Source organism: Macaca mulatta, chromosome 13 (genome assembly GCF_049350105.2).
Source record: "Macaca mulatta isolate MMU2019108-1 chromosome 13, T2T-MMU8v2.0, whole genome shotgun sequence".
Taxonomy (NCBI): Eukaryota; Metazoa; Chordata; class Mammalia; order Primates; family Cercopithecidae; genus Macaca; species Macaca mulatta.
Window position 1 is genome coordinate 49,894,426 of NC_133418.1, and position 16,203 is coordinate 49,910,628.

Here is a 16,203-nt window from a genome sequence, read left to right on the forward strand (position 1 = left end):
ATGAGAGCTATATATCCTGAATATGAATCACATTTGCCAACCAAGACCAGTCAGAGGCCCTGAGGGTGGTGCTAATTTCAGCCAAGCTATTTAAACAGTAGACCGCAGGACTAGCCATAGCCCTTCAGTGGCTTGAAATCTAAAGGGTCAAAGGCAACCCAGGAAAAGCTGCCTTCTAGTTCCACTGGAACTGAGTTTCCAGAAAGGCCACATGCCTCTCAAATACACACACTCAAAATCAAGACACCCATAGATTACTCATCAGGCTGGCCAGTAAGTACTGATATGACCGGAAGATGACTACACTCTTAAACACTCATGAATCACACATTTGATTATTTTGGAAAATGTTAAAATTTATTAATAGTTAACATCACATAGTTAATTAAACTAGTTATTTATTGTACATAATGACAACATCTTCACTAGACTGAGTGCTCAAGGATTTGAGATGATTCGCTATTCATCACACCCCGAAGATTGAGATCCCATGTATATTACACAAAGCAAAGCCACGTCAGCAAAGGACTGTCAACCTAATTCTGAGAACACAAACATTCAAAATTTATTTTCCAGTGTTCCTTTTTGGAAACCAACAACACATTTTTAATACCTACACACACACACACACATCTCTACCTTAAAAAAAAAAAAAAAAAAAAGTGTAACTTCATAGATAGTACCTAATCTTCAAGCTTAAAATTTAAGTTAAAATTCATCTCTAGTTTGTGGGCACCCTTTAGTGAACCTAAAATCTACGTGAAAGCTTTTGGCTTTTGTGTAGCAGGAAACACCCACATTTTGGGTCAATTAGTGCAGATGGGAGCAGCAGAAGAGCTACACCAGACAGCAAAGAGACTAGAGCAAGAGGATCAGCCCTTTGCCGCTCTGTGCTCCCAGGAGGAGCTGGGCCATTTTCACCCAATAACACCCAACTTTGCTTAAAAGTCGTGCAATCAGACACTATTCTCAGCACAAATTTGATAAATATACAAAAACTGGGTGCAACTTCATCATGAGTTTCTTTCCATCTTTCCATTCTGATCCTTGTATCCAATTCAATGGAGTTACATCCCTCTTTATTATATAGTATCCAGGTTTAACGTCTGTGCTTGTGTGTATTTTAGAGCAGAGGTGGGCTTTCAGATTCAGAATCAACTGCACTCTTGAAAAGTAGGGACGGAAGTTTTTAAGCCACTCTCATCCCTCCCAATGGTTTGAAATGAATAGTGTGTATAAAAAACCCCCCACAAAAACAGGTCAGCAGACCAATGCCAGCTCAGCCTAGGGAAGCACATGGACAACAATTCTTGTAAAACATTTAAAATACAAACCCAAGGTGAAACTTGCTGGGAGGGCACAAAAACACCAAAAATGTTGTCCCTGAGGTTTTATTTGGTTGTTTAATTGTTCTGTTTTGGTTTGTTGTTGAGGATTAGATACAATTTTAAAAACATTTTTTTTTGGTGACTTCCTTTATCTTGTCAGAAAGCTTTAGAATACTACTGACTGCCCTAAGAATAAAGATTTCTAAGCCATGAGTCCATTTGAAATGATTCCTTTGGTTTCCTTTGCTTAACATCCCATGGAATATTGCCCCAAGAAAATCTCTAGATGGAGGAACCAATTGCTGTGGTCTCTTCAGTCCATTGGCTCAGCCTCCATCTCTGTCCCTGCCTTCCACACTTCCAAGACCACAGGGGAAGGAGGAGCCAGAAGCAACTGCTTTGCCACTCACTCACCCTGAAGAGGCTTCCCTTCTCTTCCCACAGGCGAATGAGGTATTTCTATGACTAGTCAGTATCTTCCCCTTCCGCCCTTTAACTACACTGAGGCCAATTCTGACAAGACTTGCATATCTATATACACAACAAATTAACATATAAATACATTACGTACAACTGACCATTACATGTCAAGATGAAGGAGCAGATCTACTTCAAGAACTAAATAAAATTTCAAATATAAATTAAAATGAAAATACAGTGTTTCCACTTTTGCAGGAAAAATTTGTAAAACAAACCAAAAACTCCCCCTTCCCCAAAAGTCCATCACTTGTGGATCATGTGTGCACCCCGCTGAGATGCGACGGCTGGCCCAACTGCAGGATGCGTCAACTTCTGGCTTTGGTTTCACTGCCCAGACTCGGGATTCCTTGATTCCAGGAATAGCAAATGCTGGAATCCACAGGACAAATGCTTGTAGATGAAGTTAAAGAGGGGCTGCTGCATGGATATCCATGGATTTCCCTCCATTGTCGCCCCTCCACCCTCCCCACATCTGCCTGTAGGACAATCAGGCTCACATCCTCAGTGGAGACCTCCCAGATCTCTGACAGGAGAATCAGTAACAACATCAGAGCTGGGGGATACACCCCACCTAGAAATGTCATGTTCAGGCTTCAAGGTGAAGCAACCATATCTTCATTAGTGTCCCCATCCTGTAGAATTATACAGGGACATGGAATTTGGAAAGGGGGATTACTAAGGGTGACAATTTTCGTGTTTTAAGAGAACCAATGGGAATGGTTGTGATGCATGTGAACAAATCCTTATTTGGAACTGTACTTATCTTAATAGGGCCAAGTTCGGCCACCAAGCTCTATGATGAGATGCAGAGACAAAACCCAGTCCAGTGGGGTCCTCTCTGCCAAGGAAAAGCCAAAGGGTCTGTCTCTGACACAAGGGGATGACATAATTTAAAACAGGGAAGAGGGAGAGAAAGAGGAAGTTCCTTCCGATTTCAGGGGTTCTATCGCTGTCCAGCCTCACGGATGCGGCAGGCCACAGCAGTGATGAGCGCAGCCCCCTTTCCGCTGCCATCCTCTGACTGCAGGAAAGACACATCACATTTTGGAGCCAGGTCCTTCACTGTCTCATGCATGACTTTGGCAAAGCTGGAAAAGGTGGGAGGAAGACACAGGAAAAACCATCTTAGTCATGATTGGTTTATATTTGCACTTAGAAATGGAAAGCTAAGAAGCGATGCTGGAAACCCAGAAATAATTAAGGAGAGGAGAAGGATGACAGCTATAATGTATTAAACATTTACTATATATTATTAAGTACCAGAAAACTGTGGCTTATTGAAAACAATTTCCATATCACATCAGCCATTGGAGAGCTGGGATTCAATTCTGGGACAAATGTCTGAGATCCCAGCAAATTGTGTTCTTAAAACTAATAATCAGTAAAAGAGAAGTTCGACAGCCATGGAAGCCACAAGTGTGCCTAACAGAGGAGCACAATCTGTTCACAAACTCTGGAGGAGGAGACCAGGACTCATGAATGTGATTTTCTATCTTCCAGGAGCATAGCCTCGTATCAGAGCCACATCTGCTCCAAAATGCCATTGGAGGCAAAAGAAGCAGACTTACAGAGTCACTGCTAGGGTATCACAGTGATCACAGATCCTTCCTATATGGACCAGAGAAAGAGAGAGCTGTGATCTGTCCCAATACAACAGGGTCAGGACACCCTCCCCATCTACAAAGCTAAAGATGCCATGTCCCAGGGTTGGTGGCTGGGCTTCTGTCCCCCTCCCAATCCTCAGGAAACTTTATGTACAATAACAGTCTGTGACTGTTGCCTGTCAACCCCTGCTCTAGAATGTTGAAAAAAATCTTGCTTCAGAGTTCTAGCATTACATTTGCCAGAACGTTCACAGTAGCACTGTTTGTAACGCTCAAAATCTAGAAGTAACCTAAATATCACATCAATGATAGAAAAAACCACAATATACTCAAAGGTACGCTATACAGCTCTGAAAATTAATGAACTACAACTGTATACTTCAATGCGGATGCATCTCTAAACAAACGCTGTGTGAGAAAAGCCAGCCACAGAAGAGATACCATATGATTCCATTTGTGGCAGGTTCAAAAATAAGTAAAACTAAACAATATGGATGCATACCTAGATATATGCGGGCGGAAAAGAAAAGCAAGGGACTGATTCAGCACAATGCTTACCCGTGGCACGGGAGTGTGAGGACACAATTGTGGAAGGGCTCAGAGGGGGCTTCCCACGATGGGGGGTGAAACACAGGCCTATTTCTGGTTGTGAATCTTTAAACTATAATACATGTATTATATACACTGTTTGGAATGGCTGATAATTCACTATCAAGTAACAAAGGAAAGAGAGAAAAGGGGGAAAGAACAAAGAGACAGAAAGAAGGTGGGCAGGGAGGGCTGGGCTCAGGCACTCACTGAGGATGTAGCTTGTAGAGAGTCCCATCCACACCCACTGTCACTTTGAGAGCGTCCAGCCCACGGTTTTCTCGTATCTTGTCCACCACAGCGGCCATGCCTGCGCCACAGAGCTGGGCTGCGCGTCTGGCCACCACAGTGCACACCTCCTTAACAATGATGCTGTCATCACAGGTGCTCTCAAGCCCTAAGTGTTGCAGGATGGCACGGACTTGCAGCAGGGCCAGGCAGTCACTGGGGTGAGAGGGAGACAGCAAGTGTTCAGTTATGCACCAAGAGGGCTAGTAGCCTACCACACCAGGGCCTGAGTCCTTTATAGGGGAGGCTCTGTGGGGGTCTGGCTCTCCAGGAGCTGGCCCCTCAATGTGGTTCCCATTTCTAAATTCAGAGCACTGCTCATCCTACTGGACTACAATGACTCTTCTTGAGGGTGACAGGAATACAAAGAGCTCCTCATTCCACTCTCCATTCTCGAGGTAGAGCATTACTACTACAAAGTGGATACTCAAAACAAAGCAAATTCACTGTCGATCACAGTGGTCAGTTACAAAGCTCTTTCGTGTCCATTCTCTCACTGCTGGTCATGGGTCTGCAAGGCAGGAATTAACCAAGCAGCATTAGACTCATGCTTTCTTTCTGCTCTGCTGCTCTGGGTGGCCTGAACTGTATTTGTACGCTATTTACAAAGGAAGTGTAAATAAAGTTATAGAAAGAAAATAAACCCTCCTATATAAAGAGAGCTATTTTAAAAGCCTGGAATCACCTTGAACATAACAGACCTGTAAGCTAGAACATATCTTTCTATTCACTGGTGCAGATGCCCGAGGGGTCTACTCACGTCAGTTATCTAGTTCCTGTTCTTCTCTGCCCTGAGAGTAATGGCATAGCATTAATTTTTAAAGGGCTCTGAAATTCACTGTTCTAATTTGGAGCAGATTTTCCACCATTTGACTGTAGGAAGGCGGCTTTGCTCTAATGAGCCACTGTGTGGCATATGTCTGCACTGCCTGACGTTGCAACATTTACTCAATCCTGGCTGCCTGATTACTGCAGCCAGCAGTTAGGAAGGGCTTTCAAGCCGAGTGTGGATGCTTTAATAGGTTATCTTTCTCTGTGCATTTCAATTTACATGCTATGAGCAGGTATCTTTCTACCTTTGATATATGGTCTAAAACCCAACAACAATACCACTTTACATGACCTCAGGTCAGGCTTAGCACAAACTTTCATGAGAATGCTCTATGTTTGCCCTTAAAATGACAACTGTCCATAATACGCTTTTAGTAAACACTATAGACACGAATGTGTTTGCCACTAAACTGACTTTTGTATGAGTCATGCCCTGAGCTGTGAAAATCCTTCAGTTTATCTGCCAGTGAGAAAAAAGAAGGACATGGCCCCCTGCTACCCTGATCCCTAAGCTCTCACCTCTCAATCTGAGACAAGAACTTGGTTTCGAAGATGCCCCTTGTCTTGAGCCGCTCTGAGATGCGACCTCGGAAGAGCAGCCCACGCTTGGTGAAATCGATGAGAATGTTACGGACAATCTCACCTAGGTACATTCCACTGATCATTTTCTCGAACCTGCAATGCGAGTAACATTCATGGAGGTTAAGTAGGAAGGGAGAGGGATGTGTTGAGACAGGACAGGCCAGCTTAGTCACCCCCAGTGCATCAGAAGTGGCAGACAGGCAGACTCCCCTGATGGAAAAGGAATTGCTACTTGATTCACCTGGGCAGGATCCCTGGTGTCTCTGCATGCTAATTCACAACTTCAGCAACACTGACCACAGTGCCCGAGGCCAGTGGGGCTCCTGGGGAAATAAGCCTCGGAAAGGAACCCACAGGGAAAGGAACTCATTTCCTTTCCAAGGCTTATTTTGAAACTTCATGAAGCAACTCAAGAAGGAACACACACCATAACCCTACCAGACTTCTCGGAGCAGGGGAGAATGCTGAGTCTTAATCTTTAACCTCACTAGGCATTCAGCGTGCCTTCTCTTGGACCTAATCATCATTACTCAAGTAACTACTGCCAGCTGTAGGGCCCCCCGTCCTGGCCACTGGAACTAAACATGATTATGCAGTGACTTGAGGGTCTTTTGGTCCATGAACCCTGCCTTGAAAAAAAAAAAATCCATGTCCCCAGTTTCAACCAATACCCCATCGCCACCCCATCTTGGCTTGGCCCAGCCTGCCTCCTTCATTAATGCTGCCTACCTGGCCCCTAGAGGCATTTTAGTCTGTAACTTCTATTCTAGTCATGTTTTGCAAAGTTTATTCTGTAGAACAAGGGTGTTTGATTAATCTAGTTAGGAAACACTACAGACAACATCTTAATGAGAAGTGTATTGTCTCTCAGCTCAGACCCTGCTCCCCTACCATGCACAGGGTCTTGTGACACTGGGGCTGACCCAGTGCTCGGCACTGGAAGATGGAGGAGGGAGAGGATTTGTTCCTGTCTGCATCACCCCAGAGATGCTCTGCAGTCTGGCAGCAGCAGGTGCTTCAACTATTTGTTTCTCCTTAGAGTGCCAGACCTAGGCTCCAGTATTCTCCCACCTGTTCCCTGTTCTCCTAGGCTTTGGGGTGGGAGATGCTTCTTACGTTTACTAACTCAGAACTTTCTAGGTGCATTTGACAAGAAACCCTTTCCAAGGAAACCTCCTTTATTAACATCTCATGATAACGAGCATCCTGGGAGATGCTATTGTGGAAGCTCCGATCACTTGTTGCCATCCAGTCCTGGGACACACTTAACAGGGCCCCAGCTGGGTGCCTACCTCTGCTTGCCGGGGTTGAGTGAAAGCTCATCCACAGCCACATCAAATTCCGTGCAGAAGTCATCTAGGCATCCATTGTCCCCGAAGGCCCCCCATTCCATGTTCACACACATCCGCCCCTCTTCTCCTTCCACCAGTTCCACATTGCGCATCTCCTCCATGTAGCAGGCATTGCTGCCCGTGCCTGCCAATCACAGGATACCAGGGCCTTGCTCAGCACCATCCCTCCCACACCCGAGGCCGTGCAGCCCCATGTGGAAAGGACAGTCTGGGTCCTTACCAACGATGAGGCCAACTTCACAGTGAGGGTCTTCAAAGCCACAGGTCATCATAGTTCCAACTGTGTCGTTCACCACGGCAACCACATCCAGGTCAAACTCCTGAGAGGGCAGAAGCAGATGCCCCGTTCACAGGTGAACCCGATATTCTCCTTTCAGACATTTGCGTGGGAGATTTATAGGTATATAAAATATATCTCATACACCATGGCTGGCTCTCTCATTCCATTCAGGTCTGTGCTTAAATGTCACCGCTTTGGAGAGACCCTCCCCGCTCGTGCTATTTAACAGTGCCCCTTGCCAGCACACTTGCTCCAACTGCTCTCCTCACTCCACTTCACTCCTTTTCTTTTTTTTTTTTTTTAACTCTATATGGTCTAAAAAGGGAAGGCATGAATAATACACCCTTGTTTAGCATATAATCAAGAAATAACCATAAAAATGGGCAACCAGCAGCCCTCATGGCTGCTCTGCTTATGGAGTAGCCATTCTTTTACTCCTTTACTTGTGTTGTGTGTGTGTGTGTGTGTGTGTGTTTCACAGCTCTTAACAGCACCTGCCACTAGGTCATGGGCTTATTTGTTTATAGAACAAAGCTTTGTTGTGGTCACTCCTGAACCGCCAGTGCTGAGAGCATGGCTTGACACACAGTGCACACTCAACAACCCATGCAGCCACACTTAACGCTGCCCTCACTTTCTGAACACACAGACCAGGTCAATCATCGAGGAGCTGACACATCAGGCCTCGTGCCATGTGTCTCCTACCTCTCGCCGGTGGATCGCTTCCTTCAGCAGGGTCACCACGTCCTCGCCCTCACAGCCAGATGCCTTGAAGCCTTTTGTCCACTTGAGGAGGATGCTCTAAAAGTCACACATTAGCATGGAGAGGACATCAGGGAAGGGCTCCCAGGTCAGACGGATCCTCCAGTGTCACCAATCATCTCACCCACAAATTAGTCTAAACTGTTCCTAAGGTACATACTTGGATTTATTAAGCACCTACTGTGTAGCAGGTACTGGGCTAAGCACAGATCATGTATTACATCATATAATCCTCACAGCACCCTTGTGGAACATCTGTCATGTTTATGGCCACTTTATAAGAACCTGAGGCTCTGGAGTGATTTGCTCAAGGCCTACAGCTTGGAAGAGAGAAGCAGGATGCACCCTGAGGCCCTCCGACCCCAATGAATGGGCTCATAAGCACCATGCAGCTGCCCCTGCTGTGCAACTTCTTCCTGTGTGCTTGCTTTGCTCACTGGGCAAAGCAGTTTGCTCTGTCCCTATCCTTTACATCAGAAGGGTCGGTGTACGTCTCCTAATTTCAAACTCCACCATCTGGCGAACAAGTGCTTCGCCCACAGCTGGGTGACAGCTAGGCTTCACCACCACCCCATGTCTTTCACTGAGAAAAACAACTCCGGGCTCCTCCTCAGCATCCTCAGTGGCCCCTTGCCTTCAATATGGTCCTCTGGGAGCAGATGCATGATGGCTTTGAACCTGGGGAAAATGCTTTGGGTTTTATTCCCTGATGCCCTCTCTGCTGCCACAGCCCACCAGGAAACAAGCCTCAGGGCTTCAGACCCCTTACCCAAGAGCTCGGCTTCCATAAATGAGCTGTGTGGTCATAACCCACCCATTTGAATGATTTCTTCAGGCCCTGCTAAGGGATTCAGCCCATCAGCTTGGCATTTCATTCACATCAACCTGGAGGTGTCACACTGTGTTTAGATCCCAGGAGATTCAGAAAACAAAGCGCATACCCTCAGAGACCTGGCTGGCACACCCACGACCAGACAAGTGTGTGCTTATCTCTACCCAGCTCTCCACAAGTTAGCTTCATATCTCTGACGAAAGTTTGTATTTAAAGAATGTTCAAATAACATTATTTCAGGTGATCCTTACTGATAAGGCAAGTGGAGCTCCAACAGCTGGGGAGGCTCACCCCAGGCCAGCAGCTGGGAAACACAGCTGGGGGGCCACTGAGCCCTAGGGCCTCTAAGCCTGGGGGCCTCTGCACTGGCGGGATTTCCCAGTCATAGAAGGATCTTGCCAGAGCCCACAGGCAGAAATGATTTCTGCTTTATTTGCTCTTAATTTTTATGGCTCTAGACCTAACAAGTGCTCCTCACAGAAACCTGGAACACAGAATAAAACCTAATCCAATGGCCTGGAATCTCACAATTCAGAAACAGTTAACACACCTTCCGGTTTCCCTGGCAAATATGTAAATAAATATATACCCTGTTGGCATGAAAAGTTAAGATAGTATCTACTAGAAAATATTTCGGTAGGAAGTCTAGAAGAGGATATACACTGGAGTGTTATGCTTTTATCATCCCGTTAATTGTATTTTATATTTTTCTATATCATAAAGAGATTACCATTTCTTTTTTTTTTTTTTTTTTTTTTTAAGACGGAGTCTCGCTCTGTAGCCCAGGCTGGAGTGCAGTGGCCGGATCTCAGCTCACTGCAAGCTCCGCCTCCCGGGTTCACGCCATTCTCCGGCCTCAGCCTCCAGAGTAGCTGGAACTACAGGCGCCCGCCACCTCGCCCGGCTAGTTTTTTGTATTTCTTAGTAGAGACGGGGTTTCACCATGTTAGCCAGGATGGTCTCGATCTCCTGACCTCGTGATCCGCCCGTCTCGGCCTCCCAAAGTGCTGGGATTACAGGCTTGAGCCACCGCGCCCGGCGAGATTACCATTTCTAAAGAAAAATAGTTTTAAAACTTTTTAGTCATACCAGTATTTTTTCATGTGATTGAAATTTCTTACAAATAACTAGTGGCTGATACTAGGCAATAAGTGGGTCAGAATTTATTTAACTATTATCTCACTATTGAACAAGTTTGTTTCTAATATGTGTTATCATAAGTAATGGTCCATTAAATAGTACAGAAGTATTTGTCCACATGAGGCATAAAGCAATGCTGGTCTGGTTAACACTAGATGAATATTAATAGGTGTTGAGAAATACCAGACTAAGCAGAGTTTTTATTGCAGAACTTCTTAAAACCTTAATTACACTAGTGCACATGGGGAATTCTCTCAGATAAGGAGGAGAAGGAGGCATTTACAGAACTCAGTGAAGCAAGTAGAGGGCCACTGTTGCAGGGACCCTATGGGAAATGCTGGTCTTTCCTTGTCACTGGGGTAGGCTTTTCTGTGCTGGCCCAGCTCTTTCTGTCACTTGCTCCCACCTACATGCCCCTCTCCACACTGGGCAGCCTGCTCGCTTTTCTTTCCCACCAACTCATTCTTCTGACTTGTTCCAAGTCCTGATGTCCCCCAGGTGTGCACTCAGATTAACAACATCTGTCTCACTACCTGTCCTGGGGGCTTCAGTATCCATCCCATTAGGGCCACATTCCAAACAGCAGCTCTTCCTTTTCTGAGCTTGCTTCGTCAGTCCAGCTTGTTTGTAAGCATCTAAAGGTAGGAGCCATGCCTTTTATGCCTAGCAGTGGCATGTGCAACATACCACACACCGGCAGTGTGCACATGCGCTTCTTCATGACTGAGACGGAGACACAACTGCTTAAAAACAGTCTCCTGATACCTAATGCTCAGGTCTACCAGTCATCAGCAGCAGATCCAGCACTGCCTACTCAGTTCTCCACTTCTCGGGGCACTCATGTCCAGAATATCCGGGAGTGCCAGATCCTCACGCACCTACTTCACACCCAAGGTAAGTTGAAGAGGAGTGAGAAGCAAAGATGAGACCGGAGAAGAGCCGGGGTATCCAAACAGCAGGAGATGGCATGAAAATGCCCTGATCCCATAACAAGGGCCTCAAGAGCCCCACAGCATAACTGAGAGCACAGCCTCAGGCATCAGGAACCCAGAATCCAAATCTTGACTTGGCCAGTCCCAAGCTATTATGACCTGGAGCAAGATAGCCAGCACCTCTGTAGGGCTTATTTTCCTTTCTGTAGAATGGGTATTCAAACACGTCTCTTACATGGTTGCTGTGAGGGTTAAATGAGATAATGCACATAAGACGTCTAACATAGTACCTGGCATAAAGTAAGTGCTTAAAAATGATATATTCAGTAGAGATGGGGTCTTCCTATGTTGCCTAGGCCGGTCTTGAAATCCTGGCCTCAAGCAATCCTCCTGTCTCAGCCTCCCAAAGTGCTGAGATTACAGGTGTGAGTCACCATGCCGGGCAGTTGTTAACATTGAGTAACATCATCATCATTGCCCCAAAGGCTGTCACAGCTGAGCTCACCTACTTAACCTCCACCAGCCTCAACCTACTCATTCCCATCGAGGGGTCCCTCCCCACTACTAGTCACTCACGTCCTTCTTTCCTTAGTCTTAGCTCAACTTTCTCCCCTGCTCCATACCTGGCTGGTTTAGAGTCAATAAAGCCCTCAGGGGAGCCCTCCAGGAAGGTGTTATTACCTCGTCCAGGCTGTTCTGCTGGCAGGGGAAGGAGAAGGTAAAACCCAGAGGCAGGGACACGCCCTTCATGCCCATGTACTCAAGGAAGTCCGCGATGCACTGGACAATGTGGTCAAAGAGCTGCAGGGAGAAGTTAGGACACTGAGGGAGGGGCCCTGGGCAGGGCAGGCTGCCCCCAGCAGGGCCCACGCAAGACCTCAATGTTTCTTTCCACCCAGAAGAAATGCAAGCTCAGGCACAAACCTGAGTCAAGACCAGGCTGGAGCCCTGGGTCCAACTAGCCCTCCCCAGGGTCACAGATAAGCAGAGAAAGCACTGTTCTCGAAGGCAAGAGGTGACATCCACCAGGGGCCCCCTCCTGGAGGCGCCGCCCTGCTCACCTCGTCCCCGGTCCCATGCATGACCTCCTGCGGGATGGCGTAGATCTTGTTGTGCATCTCCACTCCACCCCACTTCCCATTCCGAACACGCACCAGCAGGACCCGGAAATTTGTTCCTCCAAGGTCCAAGGCCAAGAAGTCCCCTTTCTCTGGAAAGTAAGCCCAGGGAGGTGATAAGTTGGGACAGAACATGGGGAATGCTGAGACAGTACACTTAAAACTATCCAAATACACCATTCCTGTTCCATCAAATGCCAGCTTATATTACATTCTAGAATACAGAAGGAACAGAAGAGTCCAGCTCCGTGAAGGAAGCTGAAGGGAAATCTTTTAAAATGAGAAAACCCTCCCTTGTTGGACAATTACAATGTGCCACATGCCTCACACACAGTCCTGATTCAATCCTTAGGAAGCCCTGAGAGGAAGACACTGCATTCCTCTCTTAAGGATGACTGGGATCCAGCTGATAGGTTAAATCACTTGCCCAGGGCCATACAACCAGGACAGGGTAGAGCAGGGACCAAATCCCAGTCTCTGTCTCTGGAACCTCTACCAACTGTGCTATGCTGGCCTGCTCATCGACTATCTTCTCTGAATTGGAATAAGACCACCATTTCTGAGGTTACGAGAGTTACAGCAGGGGTCAGAAATCTTCTTCTGTAAAGGCCTGGACAGCAAACAGTTCAGGCTCTGTGGGTCACGCAGTCTTTGCTGCCGCCACTCAACTTTGCCAAGACAGTTAAAACAACAGTAAGATGGGCATGGCTGTGTAATAATAAAACCTTATGTACAAAAACAGGTGGTGGGCCACATTCAGACCATGGGCCATAGTTTGCCAACCCTGACTCAGACCAACATGGTGATTGCAGGAGCAGATTCTAGAACCTGAATTCCTGGGTTTGAATCCCAGCTCTGACATTTTCTAGTTGCGTGAATTTAGGCAGGTGTCTTAACTTCTCTGCGCCTCAGTTTTCTGTCAAACACAGGTCAATACATAAAATTAACTGCTAATATTTTTTAAGTTAACAAAGATTACATGAATTCATATACATAAAGTGCTTCGACACACAGTAAGTATTGAATAAGTATTGACTATTATTACTGTTTGCAGAGGAGCACCTTGTCTGAGTTTATCAAAGATCAGAACTCCCTAGTAATACAGCTGAAGAAATGTGTTCTGGTTCAAATGTCCAATGCTAATGCTAAGGGAGTCCTCCCAGGGCATCAACACTAGGACAAAGGCCCACCATGTGAGCCAGGTGGCAACCCTGCCGCATACCTGTGCCATCAGGGGTGGCACACACGTAGGTGGGCAGCATCTTGACGGGGGCAATGGCATGAGTCTCCTTGCTTAGACCTCGCTCCATTTCCACCTTCATTCTTCTCTTGACCTCCAACAGCTGGTCATGGCTCAGCTGCAGAGGCTCCAGTGTCTTCTGGCGGGCTCGGTGTTGATCGGCCAGCCGGTAAGCCACTGCTGTCACCATGGCTGCACCTTTGCCACTGCCATCCTCGGAGCGGAGGAAGCGGACATCGCAGTCGGGCACCAGCCGCCGCACGGTCTTATGTAGACACTTAGCAAAACTGTAGTTCCCCAGGGCGGATAAAGAGACAGGTGTCCATGGTTAGGGTCAATGGTGCAAATGGTTAGACAGTTGCCCACCGCCTTAGCCCAAATGCCAAAAAGCACCTGCAGGAGTGGGTGCCACCCTAAATATCCTCTCTCCACTCTCCCAAGTTAGGAACCACTAGAAAAACATATCAACTATGACCACTGGGATTGGTTCACCCCCACCACTGAAAGGAAAAGACCTTCTAATAAGCCACTGTCCCCTACATGCAGTCACACAAGACCTCCTCTTCCTCACTGAAGAAGGCCCCCTGGCCACTGCTCCTCTGCCCAACATGGTACCATCAGCCTCTTTGCTGGAGTAGCCCTGTGGTATGAGGTGGTTCTGATGCCACCTACTTGTCTTGTTCCATCACTATTTCACTAGCTGCTGTCTGGGAAAGACCCAAAATTAAAAGCTAGAGATGCTCTTCTGGACTTTAGCTTCTCTTTAGCCAGTTTCTGCCAATGATCCCACAGGTGTCTGCACAGCTAAAGACAATGGGTGTGTTCAGCCAGGAACTCTCTGGGTAGTGGCCACTTGGAGTCATGGTCTCCAGGGCCTTCCTACTCCAAGTGTGGTCTGTGGGCTGCAGCCTCACTGGGGGCTGTGAGAGATGCGGGATCTCAGGCTCACCCCAGACCTTCCGATCAGAATCTGCCACCTAACAAGGTCCCCACATGACTCACGTGCACACTCAAGTTTTTGCATCACTGAGTAGGAACAGGGAATCTCAGGGCTGAGTCCTCCTGCACCAACCAGTTAAGAAAACGAAGGCACATTGACCTGGCATTCTTATGAGGTGAAAATGATGGGGAAATAAGTAGGGCACAAAAGAGAGCCATCTTCTAGGTCTCAGCTGAAATGTGAACATTCTGGTACCTATGACCTGAGGGATCAAAATGTGGACAGGGCAGGATCAATTTAATACCAAGGTCAGCCAGAGAAGCTGGTAACCCCCACTGGGCTGGGGTGGCCCCTGGCAGAGGACATAGCACCTGCAGGAATCACCAAGAATTCTAAGAGTAAAGACAGGAACAATAACGCATAAAAAAGAGGATGGCAAAGAGAGTGCCCAGCAGCCAGAGGAGCTCTGCGGAGAGCCCGAGTCATTGGTAGCCTTCAGAAATCACCTCCACCCGCGCCAGATATGACTCCCTCCCATTCCCCCTTGCCCAGGCGAGAACTTTTATTCCAAGACCCTCAGCTCCATGGTCCCGCCACACCGCCCCTGAAATGCAAAATGGAGCTGGCATGAGGAGTCACTCAGCCCCAGGTGCTCCAGGAACTCTGCGTCTCCAGGCCCTGCACACTGACTCACTGGGGGTGTTTCTTGTAGACGGAGCCGTCAACCCCAACAGTAGAGCGCAGCCGCTCCTCGCCTTTGTTCTCCTTGATGCGCTGCAGCACGGCGGCCAGGGTGGCTGCGCACAGGCTGGCGGAGCGTGTGGACACAATCTGGCAGATTCGGTGAGTGGCCACGCAGTCCTCCTGAGTCGGGTCCAGGCCCAACCGCATCAGGACCTCACGGGCCTTCCGGATGCCATCCTTCTCCCTGGGAAACAGAAAGACAGCATGTAGGCCCACGTCTGACCCACTGTGGCCAGCGTGTGTGTTGCAGAGTGGTAAGGAAGCCCTTTAGCTCCAGCAAATTCACTGCCCAGTGGGGACAGAATCCCTCTGCATTGCTCAGTCCACCTGCGCGGGGCAGGAGGAGGAGGAAGAGGGTGCAAAATACAGTACAGCCACCCTGAGGCTCCTCTCCCTGAGGCCCCACACACACGCACACAGAGACACAGGGAGTTGAGAAAAACAAGTATTTCTTATGCATGTGCTGTGTAAAAACAAGGCCCTGTTCTTGGTGCTTTACCACCAAGTTGTGTGAGAGTTTGTGTTACATTTGCTTGTGTTAGGGGAGACAGACAGTGTCTCTGCTGTCAGCCGCTCTCTACATGTGAACCCTGCTGTGATGCCCACCTGGTTTCTCTCTCTAAAGCAGTCGGAATCTATTGCATTTCACCATGGACTTGGCACTGCTTTAGCTTGTGTCTAAAGACAGTTGGTAAGGGGCTAGTGCTATAACCTTAGCACCCTTCTCAAGGGAACTAAATCTTGTATCACCTGGGGGTACTTGCATCACCTTGGGGTATAGCAAAAAGTAGGCCCCATTCCTTCAAGAGTTTCCCCTTAAAACAAAGTCATTCGAACTGTTCCACTGCTCCATTTGGCTCCAAAGACACCTCCTCTCCACCATCTGGTCCCTGAAACACCAGGACTTCTTCAGTCTACAAGTGGAAATCTCAAGAACAGCAAACGAGGCCCGCCCAACTCTTGGGATATTGTTAACAAAAAAAAAAAACAAAAATCAAGCCATCCTCACTCTCGCCCCTGCTGGGCTGTGAAAATGCAGGCCCCAGCTCTGCTTATTAGAATTAATTGGGTAGCTATATCTCTGGCCCATCCAAAGACCTAGCTTTCTATTATGAAGCAGGGGTCATGATAGAGTCCTTTTTGAGAAATGCCAATAGGGAAT

At 47.4% G+C, this 16,203-nt stretch overlaps 1 protein-coding gene across 5 annotated transcripts in view; it reads right to left on the reverse strand.

Moving 5' to 3' along the window:
- Window positions 1-338: 338 nt before the first annotated feature.
- Window positions 339-16,203, reverse strand: part of HK2 (hexokinase 2) — a 57,150-nt gene continuing 41,285 nt past the window's right edge. For all 5 annotated transcript variants that reach the window (XM_001111706.5, XM_077959163.1, XM_077959161.1 and 2 more), the window contains exons 9-18: window positions 14,992-15,225; window positions 13,340-13,644; window positions 12,061-12,209; window positions 11,681-11,800; window positions 8,039-8,134; window positions 7,274-7,373; window positions 6,994-7,177; window positions 5,639-5,794; window positions 4,211-4,444; window positions 339-2,896 (exon numbers count right to left, since the gene is read on the reverse strand). In XM_001111706.5, coding sequence (XP_001111706.1) covers window positions 2,752-2,896; window positions 4,211-4,444; window positions 5,639-5,794; window positions 6,994-7,177; window positions 7,274-7,373; window positions 8,039-8,134; window positions 11,681-11,800; window positions 12,061-12,209; window positions 13,340-13,644; window positions 14,992-15,225 — 1,723 coding nt within the window. In that variant the 3' untranslated portion in view covers window positions 339-2,751. The remainder of the gene's footprint in view (window positions 2,897-4,210; window positions 4,445-5,638; window positions 5,795-6,993; window positions 7,178-7,273; window positions 7,374-8,038; window positions 8,135-11,680; window positions 11,801-12,060; window positions 12,210-13,339; window positions 13,645-14,991; window positions 15,226-16,203) is intronic.